Genomic DNA, 22,677 nt, shown 5'->3' with positions numbered 1-22,677 from the left:
CGATGCTCGTTCAGGTATATTTAGAGCAAGCAAGCGCGAGCCCGACGCTGACTTTCATTAACTTAACGGCCACAGGTGTCGCTGTTAACAAGCATTTCTGAAAGTTACAAATAGTTCCTTTAAATCATATTAGCTCCATTTCTACCCACTGCAGCTTTAAGAGGATCATTTAATAATCAGTAGAGGGCAGCAACACGCCGTAGCAGCGTCTAGTCTGCCAAATCCAATGAAGAACAAGAAGCAGTGACAGCTCTTTGGGCTGCTAATAGGTAGAAGGAGAAGAAAAAGCTGTGATTAAGAGGAAAGGAGTGGAGATATGGCAGAACAGATGGGAGGAGTATCAGAAAGGAAGGAACAGAAGGGAGGAAATCATCATAACAAGACTCAGACTAGATCACACAGGTCTTAATAGCACTTTGGCTTTAATGGGGAAAAGGAACAGTGACAAGTGTGGGGGATTGTGGTGATAAAGAAAATGTGCAGCATATCCTAATAATTCATTGTAAAAAGTATGAGGCTGAAAGACAAAGATTACAGGACCAAGTCAGAGAGGAGGGACGGGATTGGGATTTGATGGGGATACTGGGAACAGAGGGTGAGGGGGTTCAAGGCACCAGGAAGGCACTATTAATGTTATTATTAATGTTCACTATTAATGTTCTATTAATGTTCACTATTAATGTTCACTATCAATGTTCACTATCAATGTTCACTATTAATGTTCTATTAATGTTCTTAAGAGACACAGGACTGGTGGGTAGAATTTCAGAGTAGCAGTATGTGTAAAATGACATGATGTTACACACTCTTGTACAGTAGGTGGCGGTATACACCTTAACGTTGTTTGTGATCTGCCAGTAAACAGAGAAGAAGAAGGTACACAACTGTTTTTAAGGGCATTGAAATAAATAACACTTCGTAAGGTAAGACATGCATGACTTCAGAGCCAAACCAGTCTCGGTTTTAGGTGTTTGGATAACAAACTGCGAAACGTTAGTGACTTTGTTAATTAAAATCCTGGAAGATATGAATATTATAGTGTCAGTAGGCAGTATATTTTTATATTTAAAATTCCATAATAACCTCAGCATATTGTAATTTACCAAGGCCTATAGAAGGAGGCCAGGACACGGGTCTTGCGGTGTGGGTATAACGCATGCGCAGTGTAACTGAAGCTGTAGCTTTCGGCGAGTGCAGACCAGATTTTACTGCGCATGTGCCATACTCCGAGATATGACGCGTTGATGACGCGTGTCCCATACTCCTTCAATAGGCCTTGCCCAGAACCAGGAACTAAATCTCTCTACCAACTACAAGGTAAGAAATAACGGCTGTACAAAACTCCACAAACCAACTCACCCTGCTAAACCCTAAACCCTAAACCCGCTCACATGCACCGGGTCCTCGTGCACGAGCAACCAAATGTTTACCGCCACTAGTAAACAAAGCAACAAATGAACCGGAGTGCGCAGAAAGCCTCCAACGACTTTTACGCACCAACCGGCCCCGCGCACCAAACTACTACACCTGCCCTGAAGTTAAACACCTACGGACAGGTAATACAGCGAAACAGACGAGCCACCTATTAGCCATAACCCGGCCCGTGGTCCATTACTACAACGGGAACGGACACAAAATGACAAATAATATAAAGTATGTATTATAAAAAAAAATTAAAATTAAAATATTTTTTATTGGCATGAACGTTCAGGTTACATTATTGCCAAAGCGAAATTACATATTACTGAATAATTACATTTCACAAGAAATAATCACAATCATAATATACCAAATACATTTTAAATATACATTCTTTTACAGATGTAGTCAATCAGAAACATGTTCAGAGCTTGTAGCACCTCTTATTGTATGGCAACAGTCAACATATTTTGCAGCTAATATTGCACATTGATTTTTCTCCCCACATAAGTATGGTATTTTCTGAGGATCGGGGAGATGGATGAACTCAGGATATACCGTATGTTATTTATTTTTTCAAAGAAAACATCCTCTCACGCCCTTATATTTCTCACAGTACAGTAAGAAGTGAGATTGTGTCTCCACCTCTTTTGTATAACAATGTGAACACAGCCTGGCCTCCCTGGGTAGTCTGTTCTGCCTGTGATGGCCTGTTTCTATGACCATGCTGTGTCCACTCAGTCTGGACATTGTCAACGTTTTTCTAAGTTTACTATCAGTCACGGTGGTGAGGTACTCCGTGTACTCTCTGTTTAGGGTCAAATACAACTCTAATTTACTTTGTGATTTGGTGGTTTCGTTCCAATATTTGATATCATTTTCTTTTTGTTTTGAGATGATTTGGTTGGGCCAGATTGTTTGGTGTCTGTCCTGAAGCCCTGGTGTTGGGGGGGCAGAGCTTCAGGACTAGCTGGCCGAGAGGACTCTTTTCTTTGTTCGACTTTTGGCACTGCAGGGCCCTGGACTGGTAGGACTGGGGGTCGCTAGATTGGAGGTGTTAAAAAAATTTGATGGCTCGTTTTTGAATTTTAATTATTAGGGGGTATTATAACAAATAATATAAATTGAGAATCAAATATAGTTATGGAGTATGTTAGTCAGTGAAATCAGTAGTGTCAATGTGGGTGTGCTTGAATAATGTAGTGTGAGGTTTTGTGAAGTAAAAAGTCCAACAGAAACTAAGCAAAGCAAAAGTGGTTGCAGGCAGCCAGCAATGAGAGAGAGAGAGAGGGAGGGAGAGAGAGCGACGCACGAGAAGCCGGGCCTTTACATCCGGTGGAGCACCGGGCCCAGGTCCTCCAGATGTGCCAGGGATTCCAATCAGCACCTTAAACACAACACAGGCACGTCACTGATACATCACATCTGCAGACAAGCAGGGGCCGTCACACTGTTATCAAGTTCCGTTAATGCATTAAAGAAATTAGTGGCGGTAAAACGAATTGTTCACGTGTTATTATCGCGTTAAAGCTGAAGTAGGCGAGATTGGAGCAAATATGATTAAAAAAAGTTATTTTTATGAAAACGGTCGATATATCATTACAGTAGTACATGAAACAGGTATCCTGAAAAAAAACATGTTCCTCTGTGTCCTCCGGTGTCCTCCAGTGCTCCTTACAGCATCTGCAAGATTTCACAGACCGGAGGAAAATAAGCAGTAAGAGCTGATCTGAGGTCTGCTGTCCAGCTGCCGTCTATGAGACCCGGCTGTCAATCACTCGCGAACTCCGACCAAACGGTCAAACTAGGCAGCGCTGATCAAATATGAATCAATATTCTGTTACGTTAATGTCTATTTCTCTCCTCAAATGTTTTCAGAATCATCTTCTAGTGTACGGTTTAGCTGTAAGATGAGAAAGTTTGTGCCGCCGCCGCCATTGTGAAATCTGTTGCAGGAACGCCAAGTTCTGGTCACATGACCGGAGCACAGCCAATAGGAACGCTCTCTCTCTGAAATGACCTGTGATCGGTCAAAGTCTCCCGTCACGGGCTAGATTTTCTAAAGCCTGAAAACAGAGCCATGAGGAGGAGCAGAATTCTAGTTTTCTCTCAACTACAATTTCTTATGTCTGTGTATTTTGCTGATGTTTAGGTGAATTATGCTGACTGCCTTCAGAGCCGCCAGACGTTCCCTCAGATATCTCAGGAGGATCTCTCACCATGCCTCGGACTCAGGTAAAACACAAACACGGACTATTTTCCCCTTTTCTGTTATTATCAGGGATAGTAAAGTTAACACTTTAGAGATTCGCTTTTAAGGCTTTGGAATGTTGCAAGTAAAATTACTGGTTTAAAATCTGCTCAAGAAAAAGTAAAACGTCATTAATTTAACAGATACCCAGTTTCTACTATGATGTTTTAGAGAACCTACAAAATGTTTGCTTTTATAAGAGATGTAAATGTAGAAACGTTTATAGTACGTAACGGCCCATCTATTTGTGCACACATAGTTGCCAGTAACGTGTAAGAAGCATTTCTTAACTATATCCTCTAACATCGATGCTTCCTGTACCTCCAGAGCAGCAGAGAGGCGATTTGATTATAGCTTATGTTCTTACTTTTCCATTCCCTTCACTTGACTTCACTTGTTGATGACAGAATTCTGGACGTAGGAGAAATCAGTTCTGTCACACCAAGCCCCTGTTGGTTTGGATTGTGTTACACGTGCCCTATAAGCTGTAAAATATCAAATACACAGTACTACAGGAATGATAGCACTTCTGGTTCCCTCGTCTGGAAGTCAATGGGTTTTTAGTTAAATGCCTGAAATAAGGTCTGTGGTTAACACAAGCTGAAGAGATTTTAATGGTTTGTTCTACGACATAAAATACATCAATACATATCCCATTTGTGAATTTTGAAGCTTTTCCGTGGCTAAATGAGACGACTAAACGTCGTCACGCCAACTCGTCATGTGACCGTTGTGTACTGTCTGTTTGTTTATAGCCTAACGTTAGCTCTATACTTCCGGTGATTGTATTCACACATCAAAAATCATAACAGTGGTGTTCATTTGTGGAGATTATTTTACGGAACAAAACGTGTAATATCATAAACGTGTGTTTGCCACAGAGCTGATTTTCTGCCAAAATGCCAAACCCTATGGAACAGTCCCGTTGGCTTTTCTGTCGAGGGAGCCAGGGCGATGCTAACTTCCTGGTTGGCCTACAAAAATACGTCATCCCTGGAGCACTCTATAGAAATAAGTAAACTAACAACATAGGAGCAACTAACTGCAGCTGATGGCGTTTCTGAGTCTCAATACAACAAACACAGTTAACAATAATTAGTTACACATGTGAGATTCCTCTACCTTTAGAACTGTTTCCACGGACAGGAAAGTTGGAGCATCTTTGGTAGTACTGTACGTGAGGTAGTCAAAAAAAAAAAAAAAGCTAAAGTTTCAACTGTCTCTTCCTATATATTTTCTTCTGTCTCTCTACAGATATGCCTCTGTTAATTAAGGCTGTCACAATAACCGCAATATTGCAATACCGCAAGCCAACCGCAGGGAATGACAAGCAACCGCCACACATGTTCACATTTTTTCTTTTTTAAATTCTTTGCAATGAGAGCGCCGCATATTTTGCATATATCCAGAGGAAGTACTCTGCCATGTGCAGTTATTTTTACTTCCGTATCATAGCAACCAGAAGCACCCAAAGAGCCTCAGCTGAAAAATATTTTCCCTGTTTTTCAAGAAGGTACAGGCAGCCTGCGGGGAGGTGGGGATAGACGGTCCAGCCCCACCTCCCCTGCACGCCTTAGATCTCTAGGGTTGGAGTACACAGAGCAACCACTCGTATCTCTCTCTCTCTCTCGTATCAGCAGTAGAAGTTGGAGTATCTACAGAAGCGTGTGTTCTGTAATGGAGCAGTCACATAATTTAAATTCTCTGAGTCCCGCTGAGTTGAGGCTGTTGATCAGACAGGAAGATCCCAGGATAAGCACCACGAATGGATTAGCCAACGGTAAGCATGAGCTATGAGCAGCTTATAAGACATCATGAAAATTAGCGATTTTTTTTTTAATCAAAGCAAATATTTAAATAAAAATACAATAATTTATTTCCTAATCATTTACATTGTGTTTCTATGCAAATAACCACTATAGATGGAAATAACGAAGTATAGTACAGTGCTGTGTACCCTCCCATTTATACTCTCAACACAGTTGAGCCTTTTGGCCTAAATGAAGAACTGAATCTGTCATGTGTCCTCTAATTGATTCCACTTGATATAAGCAGTTCTTGCACTATCTTAGTACCATTAAGATATATCTGTGTTCTTTTGTTTCTGATGCCATTATAATGCATGGGATGTGGCACTTGGACATTAGCTATGGCAACTCCCACTCTTTATCCATTATCGAATAGAAATCCTGTTCAACCAGCTAATGTACTGGAGCCATGTTCTCTGTCTGTCTCTGTGTCTGTGTGTCAGGATACCAGCAGGCTGGGGTCGTCATCCTGCCCAATCATCTGGCCAATGACTTTGAGGCGTTCTGTCGCAGAAATCCTGCCCCCTTGCCACTCCTTTATCGCAGCCAATCAGGAGAGACTTCCTGTCCACCTCTTGCTAGACATGCTGACATAAGGTAGAACACACACCCACTGAGCAAGTATCCAACAGAGTTTCCATTATTCTTTGACGTTTTGTGTTGGTATTTTTCTTCTTCTTGCTTTAGTATGACATTAAGTTTAGTACATAAGTCCCGCAGTGTTAAAAAAAACAACAGAAAAATAATGTGTTTTTTGAACATTAAAGCATGATCTAGTAGAAACCCAGAATACGATAAGTATGAACCTGAAAATGAGCACGATATGTCCCCCCTAAGGTGAATCTAGTTCTATTCATTCCTGAATTCATTATTTTACATAGTGAATGATTCACCTCTGTATAAAATGCTAGCAGCTTTCATACTAACTTTGGTTGATGTTTATGAGTCTGCTAATGTTTTTGAAAAGTTGTTGAAACATTGACATGATACCTTCCACACACCACTCGGCATACCGCTCTATGAAGACAACAGTATAGAGGGATTCAGGGAGAATTTACCAATCCCCAACCCATCACACAGACACAGTGACTGACATGAAACCGGAAGTTGGATCTGGTCTTTTGAAACAAACTTAAATAGGCTACTAGATTGATTTAATAAATACTTATTGGTATTTTGCAATCAATAGTTCTTTGAATGTTTTAGAAAAAAATATATACAACTGAAATGCCCACAGGAATGTGCCTTTCATGCCACTAACCCACCTGTGTGAAGAAGGTCACATACTACTGCTCAGTTATTTAATGAAGGCACTTGAGTAGTAGTATTTGTTCAAGTGTTACAGAATCCCTTGCATTCTCCTTCCGTCTCACAAATCTCTGTGCTTCCTGAAGTTCCTGCTGACGGTACACTTTACAAACCTCAACATGACACATGACGTGTGTTTGCTTGTGTCTTTCTGTGCCTTCAGGACTGACATTTCTAAGTACTGTGTGTATGAAGAGGGCTGCCTGGTGAAAACGGTCTCCAGTCTGCAGAGTTACAGCACTCAACCAAGGTATTATAATAAAGACAGAGCACTGCATTAAATGCTTTTAGGTATTTATACTTGGGGTTGGCATACTCCGGTAACTGACAGCTATAAAATAACCACCACCACCTGGAGTCATGACTGGGTCCAAATCCTCTTATTAAAGGGACTATTTGTAACTTTCAGAAATGCTTCTTAACAGCGACACCTGTGGCCGTGAAATCAACGAAAGTCAGCATCGGGCTCGCGCTTGCTCGCTCTAAATATACCTGAACGAGCATCGCTAAAAACAGTGAGGCGAAACACGTCAGCTAAAACCACAATATCACTCTATATTTCACCTGCTTGGCAGTAATGTTAGCTGACCAGACGAAGGTCTCTCCATGAATCAATGCTGATCATAGTGTTGGCTTTTCCTGCCTCAGCGGGGCTCTGCAGCGTGTCTCCCTGCTCTCTCCGACCGCAGCCGGAGTGAGCAGGGAGACACCGGCACCCGGTCGGTAACGAGACGATAACGTGTCTCTCTGCAGAGCCCCGTCACTTCACAAGACACGGGAAACCTCTGTTGGTCTGGAGGAGCACCTTTAACAATGAGACTTTGGTTACATTTATGATTCAGGTACTAATTGTACTAAAGCGCTTTGAGTGGTCGGAAGACTAAAAAGGGGCTGTATAAATGCAAGTCCATTTACCATTACTTGAGGTACCACACAACAGACCTGTGTCGTATTCTAGCACAGAAAACTGCACACACACACACACACACACACACACACACACACTACACAGACGGGCAGGTTCTGGGATTTAAGAAGAACCAGCACCTTTAACCCCTAACAGGTTCATCTGGCCATGCCAGTGGGCCTGTAGGCCAACATGTGAAAATAAATTAATAAGGGCTGTCAAAGTTAATGTGATAATAATGCTAATGCAAAATCGTTTTAACTGCACTAATTTCTTTAACGCATTAATCAACCATGTCATAGTTTGTCGCGAAGGAGGTTGAATAACACTCCGAACTTAATAAAACTTAATAATTTGCTAAATTTAGGCAAGGAAAAACTGTCATGTCCATTTTCAAAGGGGTCCCTTGACCTCTGACCTCCAGATATGTGAATGTAAATGGGTTCTATGGGTACCCACGAGTCTCCCCTTTACAGACATGCCCACTTTATGATAATCACATGCAGTTTGGGGCAAGTCATAGTCAAGTCAGCACACTGACACACTGACAGCTGTTGTTGCCTGTTGGGCTGCAGTTTGCCATGTTATGATTTGAGCATATTGTTTTATGTTAAATGCAGTACCTGTGAGGGTTTCTGGACAGTATCTGTCATTGTTTTGTGTTGTTAATTGATTTCCAATAATAAATATATACATACATTTACATAAAGCAGCATATTTGTCCACTCACATGTTGATAAGAGTATTAAATACTTGACAAATCTCCCTTTAAGGTACATTTTGAACAGATAAAAAATATTTTAATCGATTGACAGCCGTAAAATAAATATAGTTCAAATTAGGTTATGGTAGACAATCATGTTTTAATGTTACCTATTTTAACATTTTAAGCCTCATTGACATTTTGTCTGTCTACAAAAAGCACCATCATTTGCAAACTATCGCGCATTTGCTTTCTGTTAAACAACATTTCTTATGAGTTCACTGATTCAGAATGGGCAGCCTGTCATTGTCACGCTCCCAAAGGAATAATAGGAAAATCACAACCTTCTTGATGTGACTTTGTAATCCTACCAGCCTCACTTCTTTTTTTTTTATTGTGCTCCCAGGACTTCATCAGAGCAGCAGGCTGCACATCATGGCCCATGGTCAGACATGGTGTGTTTCTATCTGGGCTGCAGTTTTGGCTTCGAGGGCCAACTGAAGAAAGCTGGAGTCCCCATCAGAAACGAGGAGCAGGGCACAACTGTCAGCATGTATCGGGTATGGCACAAATATCTACTATACAAAGCTGTATGTGCAGCAAAGTAATAGTAAAACACCTTTGTATAATTAATTTAATTAATAATTAATAACAAGGAGAGGACCCACATGTAGGTGAAGCAGGCAGACCGGGTCACTGCAGTGATTTATTGCAGGTATATAAGCGTACTGGCAGGTACAGATAAGCAGTAAGGTCCAGGTGAAAGGGCAGAGTGACAGAAGCTCAAAAGCAAAGCAAAACAGCAAGAAAGCACCATAGCACCTATGATAGTATTATGATGGATAGTAGTAGTATACTGTATTTACTGAGAGACTGCCGGCACCTCGTGGATGGATAGAAAATGGCAGTGAAGGGGCCTGAGGAATGTGGCTGGAGAGAAAGACTGTGACATCACATTACTATAGATTAGACAGTAGAGATGAACTGTAGCCTCACACCACTATCATGATCAACAGAAAAACGATGGGATATACAGTAGCTGCAGGTAGCCAGGAATGGGTTTCTATTAGGGCTGTCAGAGTTAACGTGATAATAACGCAAATTTGTTTTAACGCCATTCATTTCTTTAACGCAACTTGCAATTTTTTCAGTTGTAGCTGGCTCAGTTTTAAAGCTAGAGTGAAGATACTGGTATCATATGAAACTACAAAAACCTAAAGACTAGCTTGTCGTGAAGGATGCTGAATAACGCTCCAAACGTGCGCAAAATTTTGGTGAAGAAAAACTGGCATGGCCAATGTCATATGTTTGCATAAAGCAGCATATTTGCCCCACTGCCATGTTGATAAGAGTATTAATTACTTGACAAATCTCCCTTTAAGGTACATTTTGAACATAATAAAAAATGTGTGATTAATTTGCGATTAAATATGTTAATCGTTTGACAGCCTATGTGATGCCTATGTTCATGAAGCAGTGTTATAAAGCATGATCGCACACACTTTGGAACACCTGCTTTAAAAATATGAAAATAAAGGTTAATTGCATTTATTTATTGTATTTATATAGCATCAAATGTTAAGATTTGTGCAGCTTCAACTGTTATCAGCCTATTAATTTGCCGTTATCAGTTGTCATCACGAGCATAGGTTTGAGGTGGTATGGTACCTACTCTACCTCCTAATTGGCTCAGTTGGCGTTATCATCTTTTGGTAAACTGGATCACCGCAGGGAGGCTCTAAATTGTTAGGCAAGTCCGTAAGGAGGATTTTGGGGTGGATGGATGGGTCAAGACTTTCACCCAGGAGACCGCCGTTCATGTCTTGTTTTCATGTCCGTGTACTACGTTAAACCACCACCGCAGCTCTAATGTAGGAAACTTTACTCTTCACACACAGTTTCTTTATGAAGCTGAGGTCTACATTAGAGCTATGACTAAAGATTATTTTCATTATTGAATAATGTGTTTAGTATTTGGTCTAAAAATTGTCAGAAAAGAATGAAAAACACCGATCACAATTTTCTAGAACCCCAAGGTGACGTTTCTAGATGTCTTGTTTTCGCTGAACAACAGTCTAAAAACCAAATATATTCAGTTTATAATGATATAAAACAGCAGATACTAACTTTTGAGGAGCTGGACGCAGCACATTTTAGATTTTTTTTTACCTGAAAAATGATTTATCACATCCTCAAAGTAGTATCTTAGTTAGTTGATTAGTTTTCTGCCAATCGACTATTGATTTATCAACTATTGTTTCAGCTCTGGTTTACATTGTGAACAATTTTATACACATAGAATATAAACTATCAGGGCAGACAGTTTTTCCTTAAGAAAAAATAGATAGCATATATAATGTTTGATAGTTTAGAGTAGGGCTGTCAATCGATTCAAACATTTAATCATGATTAATCACATGATTGTCCATAGTTAATGGTGATTAATCGCACATTAATCAGACATTTTTTATCTGTTCAAAATGTACCTTAAAGGGAGATTTGTAAGGTTTTTAATGCTCTTATCAACATGGGAGTGGACAAATATGCTGCTTTATGCAAATGTATGTATATATTTATTATTGTAAATCAATTAACAACACAAAACAATGACAAATATTGTCCAGAAACCCTCACAGGTACTGCATTTAGCATACAAAATATGCTCAAATTTTAACATGGCAAACTCACTTGCGTCTGGGCGTGTGTGTGTGTGTACATGCGTGTGTGTGTGTGTGTGTCCAGACTGCAGTTCCCTGTATTCCTGCAGGAGTGTTCAGCTGTCCTCTAGTGGTCACTATGCGTCCTGTTCCAGCTGGTAAGCTGGATGCAGCAGTGGAGGTCACTCACCTCAACCCTCTAGCACATGGAGCTCCTGTACACATAGGAGACCCAGGTACTACACACACACACACACACACATGCTGTACACAGGATAATAACCTTCATGTACCCATCCATAACTTGGCATTATGTGTGTGTGTAGCTGTCTTAGGCATACAGGACCTGTCCAGACCAGACTATGGGGGGCGAGTAGAGCTGCAGCCCGGTGATGTCCCCGTGTTCTGGGCCTGTGGAGTGACTGCTATAGAAGCAATACTCAGCAGCAGTGAGCAACATGATTATTGGCTAACACTGTATTAACCTTTTCGTGGTTTCTAAGAAATGATCGTGCATTCAGACTTCATGCTCTGTCTCTCTCTCCACAGAGCCCTCTCTGGCCTTCAGTCACTCACCAGGCTGTATGTTCCTGACTGACATCCCAGACTCGTCCTCTTCCTCCTCAATACCTCCACCCTCTGAGAGCGGACACTCTCCCTCCACAGATCCCAGTCTAGAACTGATCCCCCTCTGCTTTCTGGTATCCCACAATCCCTTGTTGTACAGTTTGGCATCTCAGAGGGCAGTGGCAAAGATCCGACAGCTGGAGACGATTATTGGAGAGGACCCAGGTAAACACGTGCAAAGAGTGATTTCATTTGGGTTCTTAAATGAAATACGTAGTGATGGAGCTTTATCTGATTGAAATTGTATTTTAGTCGCAGATTTTGTTATTAATAGCCTGCAATCTACATTTTCTTTTTAGCCAGGCAAGTGGCTAAAAACCAATTTGACCCATACTGAAATATCTCAACAATTATTAGATTGATTATTGTGAAATGTTGTACAGATATTCATCTTCCCCTCAGGATGACTTGTAATTACTTTGGTAATCTTCAGACATTTCAGCTAACACCATCATCAGGTCAGAATTGTAACTTGTCCAACTCTTTGGTTTATGACCCAATAACTGAAAAACTGATGTCACCTCCATCAGCCTCAGCTGGACTTTGTGTTATCTTTGCCAATCTTAGCCTGTTAATACAATAACGAAGACATGAACATTTTCTTTTGAACATCAGCATGTTAACATTGTCATTGTGAGCATGATGGCATGCTGATATTTAGCTCAAACCCATGTATATACAGCCTCACAGAGCCATTGGCATGGCTGTAGACTCATAGGCTACATTCAGTAATTTGTTTCTCAAATCAGATCTTTAATTTGCCTTTTCGACCTTTATCGCCCTCTCCTGGTTTCCTCCCAGGGTCACAATTCTCCCGTATTTCTCCCGATTTATGACAAATTTTCACACCTTTTTTTCCTTTTCGTTATCTCAACCTGTTTCTGGCGCTGTACAGCATGTAAAAGCTTTACTGTTTCGACCCGGACGACAATACAGCTACACCTGATGTTGTTAACTGGCAGAAGAGAACTGCTCACGGCACAACTCGGTCTGAGCTGCTCTCGCCGCACATCACAACACAGAGTGCAAAATGTTGGGCTTTGCTCGATGCAGCGAAAAGCCGCCGCGGCACGGCACAAGCCGTTGGAAATAATGTGCTTCAGAGCGCAGTGGTGCTGTTGACGCATTGTGTCTGAAAGTGCCCACAGTGAGTGAGAGATGGAGAGAGAAACAGAGAATACTAAGAGAAAAATAGTCAAGCAGAGGGAAAAAAATGAATGAATGAACGAATAAAGACAGATGATTATTAGTTCGTGCCAGAGGGGTAAATTATTCAGTGTCTTTCCTGAGAATTAAAAGTAAAATGAAAAGTATTTAAGATTAAAAATGCGGTTGCAGTGTACTTATTATTTTGCTATTTTCATTCTTTAAAAGTCACCAGAATGCAGGAAACAATGTCTCTGAGGAGCCCCAAACCACCGCTTTCATTTCTAAATCCTCCCTATTTTGGAGGTCTCAAGGTTGGCAAGTATGTCTGTCCGTGGACTGCTGATCTCCTCCACGTTGTCCTCTATAGTGCTCTCCTAGTAGCAGCATGGATTCTGCTCAGCACTTCCGTCACTCTGGATTTGACGTCGTCGGTGTGTGTCGTGTTGAGAGTGATGTAGAAGACACTTTGAGCTCATTAAGTTTGATGGTGTCCAGCTATTTGTCACCTTAAACGTTGGTGGATAACACTCTGACAGCCTCTGTGGTTATTAGCAGAGATGTACTGTAGGATGATGGAGAGCTCCATCAGTACCAGGTTTGCTGGAGGTGGATGTGAGTTTGTCCCTTTTTCTCTCTCCAGGTCAACGAGGGATCAGAGCTTTATTTGTTCAGGATGAACTCCTGCGTTCCTGCCTGGCACTCTCCCAAGCATGCTCTGTTGCCATAACAACCGGCTTTCCAACACACATCATGCACAGGTATCTTCACATATACATATATGCTTGACACACAGCTATATTTACATTCCTTTTAGAAGTGATCTTACTACACATGATCCTAATCCCCGTTTATTTGAATAGCCTGCGGCTTTGGTACATAGTTAATTATTCAGTATGTGACATGTTTTGTGCCAAGGTTCCGTTTTGTGTCACGCTCATGGAGCATAACTTCTCTTAGCTCTAGCCAAAAGTGACAGTGGGGAGATCAGGTGCATCACCTGATGGGGAACCATGCAGAGCTGGATCTCACAGGTGCATGCTGGCTGCTCATTGTGTAGCAGGAAGTTAGCAGTGAGTCAGTGACAGCTCAAACTATCCCAACCAGAGGTGGAAACACACGGCCTTAAAGTTACAATCTCGAAGATCTCCGTTTCGTTCTCTTTGGCAGCACCTTTGGCAATAAGCGGGGTGGGAAAAAAGATAGACAGACATTCATTTAAATGAAAATCTTTCGAGATTACTACTTTAAGTGTGAAGCTGAAACAGGAACCTCAAAACGTGGCTCCAAAATATTGATTGGTATTGGGGTTTCCCTTTTAGCCCCCCTGAGGAGATTGACGGCCCACCTGGTGCCATTGCCATGGCAACCATGCTGCTGTCGCTGGGGAAACAGGTGACAATGGTGACGGACAGGAGAGCCCTGGAGATGAACCAGGCCATCATTGATGAAGCTGTGAAGACAAGTGAGATGGACTCCAGAATCTAACACCACTGAAAGAATGTCATTACCCTTCATCATTGCTCTTGAAATTAAATCTGTTTTAAATATTTAACGAGTCTGTACTTGGTTTAATAACTTCTGTAATACCACCCTCAGGTGTGCTGAAAACTGCAATCCCATTGGTTGCATTTGAAGACGGCGGCCCAGACTCTGCACTACACTTCTTGTGTCACCATGGAGACCCCAGCAAGCCCAGGTTAGCTGACCTGTGTTTGCAGTAAGGATTAGGACACGATAAAGGACCTTTTAGCCCTATTATGATAACAGATTTTCTAGATTAGTCTGTGTTGGTTCGATCTGTGCCCATGGTATAGATATTTGTTAGTGAGGAAAAACTGTCATGTCCATTTTCAAAGGGGTCCCTTGACCTCTGACCTCCAGATATGTGAATGTAAATGGCTTCTATGGGTACCCACGAGTCTCCCCTTTACAGACATGCCCACTTTATGATAATCACATGCAGTTTGGGGCAAGTCATAGTCAAGTCAGCACACTGACACACTGACAGCTGTTGTTGCCTGTTGGGCTGCAGTTTGCCATGTTATGATTTGAGCATATTTCTTTAAGCTAAATGCAGTACCTGTGAGGGTTTCTGGACAATATCTGTCATTGTTTTGTGTTATTAATTGATTTCCAATAGTAAATATATACATACATTTGCATAAAGCAGCATATTTGCTCACTCCCATGTTGTTAAGAGTATTAAATACTTTACAAATCTCCCTTTAAGATACATTTTGAACAGATAAAAATTTAATTAATTTGCGATTAATCACGATCAAATATTTTAATGGATTGTTAGCCCTATTTAAAACCTGAGTATCTGAGCTTCAAGAGTGTGAAAGTAATGTGCTTGTAATTTGTACTACCAGGTACGACCACCTTGTGGCGATAGAGCGCAGTGGACGTGCTGCAGATGGAAATTACTACAACATGAGAGGAATAAACGTCAAACATCTGTTGGATCCCATTGATGACTTGTTTATCGCTGCCAAAGATATACCAGGAATTATCACCACAGGTAGGTAACACTCATTTACATTTAGTTGTCTTCATATTACTTTCTTTATAATACCTTTTTATTTCTCTAATTTAGGGGATTCAAATTGTAAACAATAATGGAACAACCATGTTAATGATTCATATAACCTGTCGAATAAAAAACAGGGTTAGGGTTAGCCCTACACTTTATGCTAATCACATGCAGTTTGGGGCAGTATAAATGTGTTATTTTTGCCTATTCTAAAATGGTGTATTTCTGGTGTGGTCTTTATACTATGACAGTTTTCCCAAAATTAGACTTAAAGAATTGCAATTTACCGCCTCGCTTACAGTATCGCAGTACATGGAATCGTTATTGAATCAGTAGGGACAGTGCAGTACTTACTAGTACTTATTTTGAATATACTTTAATGAATGAAAGGAGAAACAATCGTGAACCTTTTTAAATGTTGTCACATGCCCTCTGTGTTAGACCAGTCAAACTCACACACAGTTGGTACATGCCTCTAGAAATGATTATAAATATGACCTCCCTCTCTCTGACCCTGTAGGAGTGGGTGATGGTGGTAATGAGTTGGGGATGGGTAAACTGAAGCAAAAGGTGGCGACTCTGATGCCCAAAGGGAGTCTCATAGCCTGTGTTGTTCCCGCTGACTACGCCATCACTGCAGGTATGGACTTATTCGTTATACTAGCCGTACAAAGTGAACACGGCAGATTATACTGTTGTTATGGGTGCATACGCACAGCACACAAATGCTTTTAACTCACGTAATAACGACTGTAACATCGTTGCTGATTACACTGCTCCTGCAAGTATGGATACATATTAAATGCACACTGAAATTCAGGTACACACCAACAGGTCTACACACAGAATGCATATACAATATATCAACATACACACTGAACACACAATAAAAGTGAAACTGGCCTCTCCACAACCTCTGATTGTAGGCTGAGAAAGCCTGTGTCAAGGACCAAAAGTGGTTAGAAAGTTCCACAGTGGAGTAACTACATTATCTGTACGCTAATCTTTGTAAATGTTGGGACGTTTTATCTGTCCAAATGGAGAAGTGAAACCAAAGAGAGGAAATAACAAACAACCTCTCTGTCTCAGTGATTCATTCCTAGATAGATCAGCACGCTCACGGGGGGAGCTAAAGACGCAATGTGAGATCGGGACCATTCAAGTCCTTAAAGGTTCTCTATAAGATATCCAGAGCATTAATATAGCAGCAATCAACTATCTGCTATGTTAAAGGGACTATTTGTAACTTTCAGAAATGCTTCTTAACAGCGACACCTGTGGCCATGAAATCAACGAAAGTCAGCGTCGAGCTCGCGCTTGCCCGCTCTCAATATACCTGAACGAGCATCACTCAAAACAGTGAGGCGACACACGTCAGCTAAAACCACAATATCACTCTATATTTCAGCTGCTTGGCAGTAATGTTAGCTGACCAGACGAAGGTCTCTCCATGAACATGATTTAGATCTGATCCTAGTGTTGGCTTTTCCTGCCTAAGTGCAGGCTGAGGCAGCGGGGCTCTCCAGCGTGTCTCCCTGCTCTCTCCGCCCGCAGCCGGAGAGAGCAGAGGAGACACCGGCACCCGGTAGGTAACGAGAAGACAACGTAACTCTCTGGAGAGCTCCGTCACTTCACAAGACACGGGAAACCTCTGTTGGTCTGGAGGAGCTGCAGCAGTTATTTCTGCACAAACGTCCACTGTACATTCACTAGATATTCTCAGAGCTAAACTAACTCTTCTGCAGTGTGTAGTGAACGCGCGTTCACGTCTAGAGGTGGAGCGAGCTGAGCTGTCTGAGTGAAGGCGAGCAGGCAGAGGAGGAGGGTACAGCGGCTACACGCGAACGCGCATATGCGAGCGCGCATGTGTGACGACCCGCTACATTTATGCGCGTACAAAGTTACAAATAGTCCCTTTAAGATATAGAGGAGTAAAGTCTACCTGAGCAAAGAATGAAGTCACTCTCAGTCTTTTTGCTTTGTTGACATAAACGGTAGGGCGATTTTGAATTGCGATATGATTTGTGATATTATTATTTTTTTCTCATTTTCATTGAAAACACATATCAAGATGATTATGGTGTGATTTTTGCAGAAATCTGTACCAAATAAATATGTTTTCTTAAGTCTGTATAATATGATGTGTAGGCCAGGACATCAGCAACACCACAATATTTAATATAGAATGGTATTTTGACAAACATTTCACCTTTAAGAAATATTGCAAGTATTTCAAATCCTGCAATTTGAAAATTGCAGTTGGCCATATTGCGATTTTGATAACATTTCGATTAATTGTGCAGCCCTATTAGCTTGGCTAGCGGCGCGTGCTTTTAGTGCATGTGAACGTGCCCCACTGGCTAGCTCACAGCCGCCGCTCTGCAATGCTCTCATACGACGGCGTCGTCATGGAAGCGTAACGCCCACCCTCCGGCTACCCCCCTCAGGTTAACACTGGTTGTTTTCACCATTAGCGCTGTTAGCACCATTAGCTACGAGCCACTGGCTCAACTGTCGCCATGTTGAGAGCCGTGCAGAGGCAATAGAAATGCTCCCAATCTCACATTTAGCACCTTTAACTGACTCCATCCAAACTACGGCAATGTTCCGACACCCAATATAATTTTTCCTGCAAAATTTCGGTTATCTTGGCTAAGAAGGTGGAAGTATGACTGCCGGAATGTTACATTTTCTGTCAAACCGTCATCCTAAAGGGAGCATCTTCTTTTACAATGGGAAAGTTGTTACATTTCATGCTTTTTATCATGCTTCCGCGCCGGCAACAGCTGTGGCGTTATGTTTTCAGGGCTGTCCGGCCGTCCGCACCTTTCTCGTGAACCCAATACCGCAGGAACGCTAGGAGGGAATTTCTTCAGATTTGATACAAACGTCCGTTTAGACTCAAAGATGAACTGATCTGATTTTGGTGGTCAAAGGTCACTTTGCTACACTTACTACTTACTACATCTGGCCATTGGCTGATGGACATGATCCTTGCTCATTAAGAACCAACAATGATGCTTTGAGAAAGCAGTGAAATATCTCTTATAGTACAACTTCAGAGTTTTCCTTGTCAGGATTTGCCAGTGTCTTTTATTTTATCTGTCTTCTCCCTCTCTCATCACCGTCCCTCCCTCCTGCAGGGGTGTCTAACTGGGGAGGATATGCTGTGGCCTGTGGGCTCTACCTGCTCCACACCTGCTCCTCCCACCAGAGATACAGAAACAAAGGACTGGGTTTGGAACGCACAATCCCCCCAGAACAGCTCCAGGACTGGACTGCTAACCTGCCATCTGTGGACAAAGTGACACACACACACACACACACACACACACACACACATGCACAAACACACACACTGAGAGTACTAAATAAATCTACAGTAACTCTGAATTCAACAGCAACTATTTCAACTTAATTTACTCTGAAGTAGTAAACTACAAACACTGGAACATCTGGATGCATAAAGATCATTCATGTATGTTCTCTCTCTCTCTCCGCTCTCAGTTTGAGATTGGATTATTAAGATGATTTATTAGAGCATGCCAATGCACATGAATGTCCCTGGTCCACAGTGCATACATTTCCAAATGACACAAGAAAAAGTTACAAAATAAATAAAGGAAATCAATTTCACAGAAGTTATATAATCAGATGTTCAAGCCAAAAGAAAATTCAGGTGTATCATACAATACAACAAAATTATAAAGACTAAATAAATAATGCAGTCTTTTCTATGCTTTACCTATTAATTAACTTAAAGTTTCAATAAACAACTCCGCTGTCATCAGCCTCATTTGCAGCAGCAGCAGGCAGCTGTTTTGAGCTCCACTGAACCCACTGTACACTACCTGCTCAGCCCCAAACAGTAGACTGTTAAACTAGCTTGTGTACATAGTGTAGTGGAGCATTAACGGATAAAGAGACAGATATGTCCCACTGGATTTGGGGGAGATCAAAACACAGGGTTCCTACACAGTACAGAACTTGATTTTAGTAATTTCCAGGTCTGGATAAGTGTGGAAAAAATGAAAAGAGTTTGGAAAAAAATGTCTGTTTCCAGACTGTTGCCCCTATTCTGTTATATAAAATTCAGAATTTCTAAAAGATAAATTGATCATACAAGCAGAGCGTTCTTCATGGCGTTTGGAGCAGCCAGCACATCCAAAATATGAACTACTGTGTGAGAGAGCGCGGGCCAGAGAGAGCTTAATGTTGTCGAATACAAGGCAAGAAGTAGGTTATGACCTGCAACTGACACACTGACACAGAGCTGCCTCTACGCCACGTCACAGCCTGCAAAACAGCTCTGCCCCAAGATGTTTGACGGCGGAACGTCATCCAACTTTCTACGCAGCAGACAGAACTGAACGGCCACAATTGGGTAAATGCAAGTTCTCCGAGGGTTGGCCTGACAATCCCAAATACAAAGTCTGGTTGGCTAAGGATTCCAAATGGGAAAGAGAGAGAGCTGGATGCAAAAACATCTCCAACATGGTGTAAGCGGCCATACGTAAGGGCAAAAGCAGTGTAGTCTTGTCACAGCATCTTCTACACCCAGAGTCACAAAGTCAAATATGGTCTGAAAAATCTACCCAGCAGCCTGGAAATTTAAGGCTGGAAAAGAATGGTATTCTGAAATGGAGAATGTGCAGTACCTAGGGCTGTCAAAGTTAATGTGATAACTGTTGTTTTAACGCCACTAATTTCTTTAACGTATTAACGCAACTTGCAATTTTTAGGTTGTAGTTTTAAAGCTAGAGTGAAGATACTGGCATCATATGAAACTAGAAAAACCTAATGAATCCATTGGTACCAACCATTTCATGCTAGCTTGTCGCGAAGGAGATTAAAGGGACTGTTTGTAACTTTTTAAGCGTATACATGTACCGGGTCGGGACAAATGCGCGTTCACACATGCGCGTTCGCATATGCGCACTCGCGTGTGGCCGTAGCCTCGTCTCCACTGCCTGCTTGCCTTCACTCAGACAGAGCGCGCGTTCTCGCGTACTCGCTCCACCTCTACTAGACGTGAACGCGCGCTCACTCGTCACTGCAGAAGAGTTAGTTTAGCTCTGAGAATATCTAGTGAATGTACAGTGGACGTTTGTGCAGAAATAACTGCTGCAGCTCCTCCAGACCAACAGAGGTTTTCCGTGTCTTGTGATGTGATGGGGCTCCTCAGCGAGTTACGTTGTCGTCTCGTTACCGACCGGGTGCCGGTGTCTTCGGCTGCCGGCTGCGGTCGGGAGGCGATAACGTAACTCGTTGAGGAGCCCCGCTGCCTCAGCCTCCACTGAAGCAGGAAAAGCCAACACTAGGATCAGCATTGATTCATGGAGAGACCTTCGTCTGGTCAGCTAACATTACTGCCAAGCAGCTGAAATATAGAGTGATATTGTGGTTTTAGCTGACGTGTGTCGCCTCACTGTTTTAAGCGATGCTCGTTCATGTCTATTTAGAGCGAGCACAAGCGCGAGCTCGACGCTGACTTTCATTGATTTCACGGCCACAGGTGTCGCTGTTAAGAAGCATTTCTGAAAGTTACAAATAGTCCCTTTAAATAACGCTTCAAACTTGCGCTAAATTTTGGTGAGGAAAAACTGGCATTACCATTTTCAAAGGGGTCCCTTGACCTCTGACTTCAAGATATGTGAATGAAAATGGCACACTGACAGCTGTTGTTGCCTGTTGGGCTGCAGTTTGCGATGTTATGATTTGAGCATATTGTTTTATGCTAAATGCAGTACCTGTGAGGGTTTCTGGACAACATTTGTCATTGTTTAGTGTTGTTAATTCATTTCCAATAATAAATATATACATACATTTGCATAAAGCAGCATATGTGTCCACTCTCATGTTGATAAGAGTATTAAATACTTGACAAATCTCCCTTTAAGGTACATTTTGAACAGATACAAAAAAGCGCTATTAATTTGCGATTAAACGTGATTAACTATGGACAATCATGCGATTAATCACAATTAAATATTTGAATCGATTGACAGCCCCAGTAGTAACCATGCAAACAGAGCTAAGAGGACAGTAAATACTGGACATTACCAGGGGACAGAGGGCACACAGCTCCAAATGAATGCTAATGTAATGCTCTGCTTCATAACCATAACAATATGTGTTTCAATAAAAAAAAAGTAGACCTATGGTACCTCTCTGTAAGACTGCCATTTACACACACTCTTTCTCTCTCTGTCCATCTCTCTGTCCCTCCTCCAGGAGGAGTCTATCCTTTCCACTCTGGTGCGTTTTGGGATAAGAAGCGGGAAGACTGGTAACCTGGCCATGGAGGTGGATGGTTTGACCTTTCACCCCACACACTCTGACATCATCACCAGACTACTGGAAGTCACACTAGGCTGCACCACTCCGGACCAATGATCACCTCCTCCTGTTTATTCTCAGCAATAGTTTTAAAAGAGGTATAGTTCAAAAAGTGAATTTTGACTGTGTGAGATTATAAGAGTAATAACATGATCTTGATACAAGTAGCTGTGAACGCTCGTCACGTTCAGGGCCATGTGTGGGAAATGAACGTTTTAGATTAGTAATCAATGTATTGATTTGGTGGTGCCTGATGTTGTGAGGTAGTCTGAATGAGAGTCAGCGGTGCTGAGGACGGCCTGAGGTGAATGATGATAGAATCAACAGTCATGAGCATGCTGTTCACCTGATGATACTGTATATAAGTCAAGGCACTGAAGTTGTGTTTCCTCTCTATTCAGATTGCCAAAAGGAAGCGAGAGGGAAAAACAAGTGAATGAAAGGAGAGCTGTGTGTGTGAATTTTGGGGTTGCCGGGTTACCTTTCAGGTCTCTTCCTTGACTACCGGTGACAAAGTAAAGTAAGCTCAAGTAATCTGCTCTCTGCTACTTCAGTAATGATGAATGAATGAATGAATGAATGAAAGAATCAGAGCTCTGACATTATTTTGATGCCCTGAAGAATAACAGTGTTTTAAAATGCCCTCGCAATGGTATAGATGATTCATTGTGTTGTTACTGACCGTAAGTAGAAAGTGATGTGTGAACAACTGCGATGTTAAAACGGATCTTTAGCACAGAACCACTAGACGTTTTGTCCCTTAAATGGGCTGTGATTTTGCGTTTGACACAAGTGTCACTTTGAACACAGGTATATACAGTTATTAGCATGCACACGGCTGACTCAAGTCAAAACACATGTTAAAGCTGCAGTTGGTAACTTTAATAAAAATAACGTTTTGTCATATTTGCTCAAATTGTCACTATATCCTGACTGTAGTGCATTCAACTTCCTTTGTGTCCTCCTAGTGCTCCTA

At 41.8% G+C, this 22,677-nt stretch overlaps 1 protein-coding gene across 1 annotated transcript; it reads left to right on the top strand.

Annotated features, from left to right (window-relative positions):
- The first annotated feature begins 735 nt into the window (after positions 1 to 735).
- dglucy (D-glutamate cyclase) lies at positions 736 to 22,351 on the top strand. Its single transcript, XM_074609771.1, has 15 exons — positions 736 to 1,317; positions 3,572 to 3,654; positions 5,922 to 6,075; positions 6,950 to 7,036; positions 8,803 to 8,956; positions 11,139 to 11,289; positions 11,380 to 11,502; positions 11,603 to 11,845; positions 13,470 to 13,587; positions 14,149 to 14,291; positions 14,426 to 14,525; positions 15,202 to 15,350; positions 15,883 to 16,002; positions 18,506 to 18,666; positions 21,597 to 22,351. The coding sequence occupies exons 2-15, from the start codon at positions 3,579 to 3,581 to the stop codon at positions 21,756 to 21,758; spliced, it is 1,941 nt and encodes a 646-aa protein (XP_074465872.1). The 5' UTR covers positions 736 to 1,317; positions 3,572 to 3,578; the 3' UTR covers positions 21,759 to 22,351.
- Positions 22,352 to 22,677: the final 326 nt, after the last annotated feature.

The sequence above is a fragment of the Sebastes fasciatus genome, chromosome 15, assembly GCF_043250625.1.
Source record: "Sebastes fasciatus isolate fSebFas1 chromosome 15, fSebFas1.pri, whole genome shotgun sequence".
Taxonomy (NCBI): domain Eukaryota; kingdom Metazoa; phylum Chordata; class Actinopteri; order Perciformes; family Sebastidae; genus Sebastes; species Sebastes fasciatus.
This window is presented reverse-complemented; position numbering and strand designations above follow the sequence as displayed.

Excerpts from the sequence above, each read along its gene's own strand:
- dglucy (XM_074609771.1), top strand. The coding sequence starts at position 3,579 with ATGCTGACTGCCTTCAGAGCCGCCAGACGTTCCCTCAGATATCTCAGG. Across the intron at positions 11,290-11,379 it reads TGTACACATAGGAGACCCAG|CTGTCTTAGGCATACAGGAC; the intron begins GTACTACACACA and ends GTGTGTGTGTAG. Across the intron at positions 16,003-18,505 it reads TGACTACGCCATCACTGCAG|GGGTGTCTAACTGGGGAGGA; the intron begins GTATGGACTTAT and ends TCCCTCCTGCAG.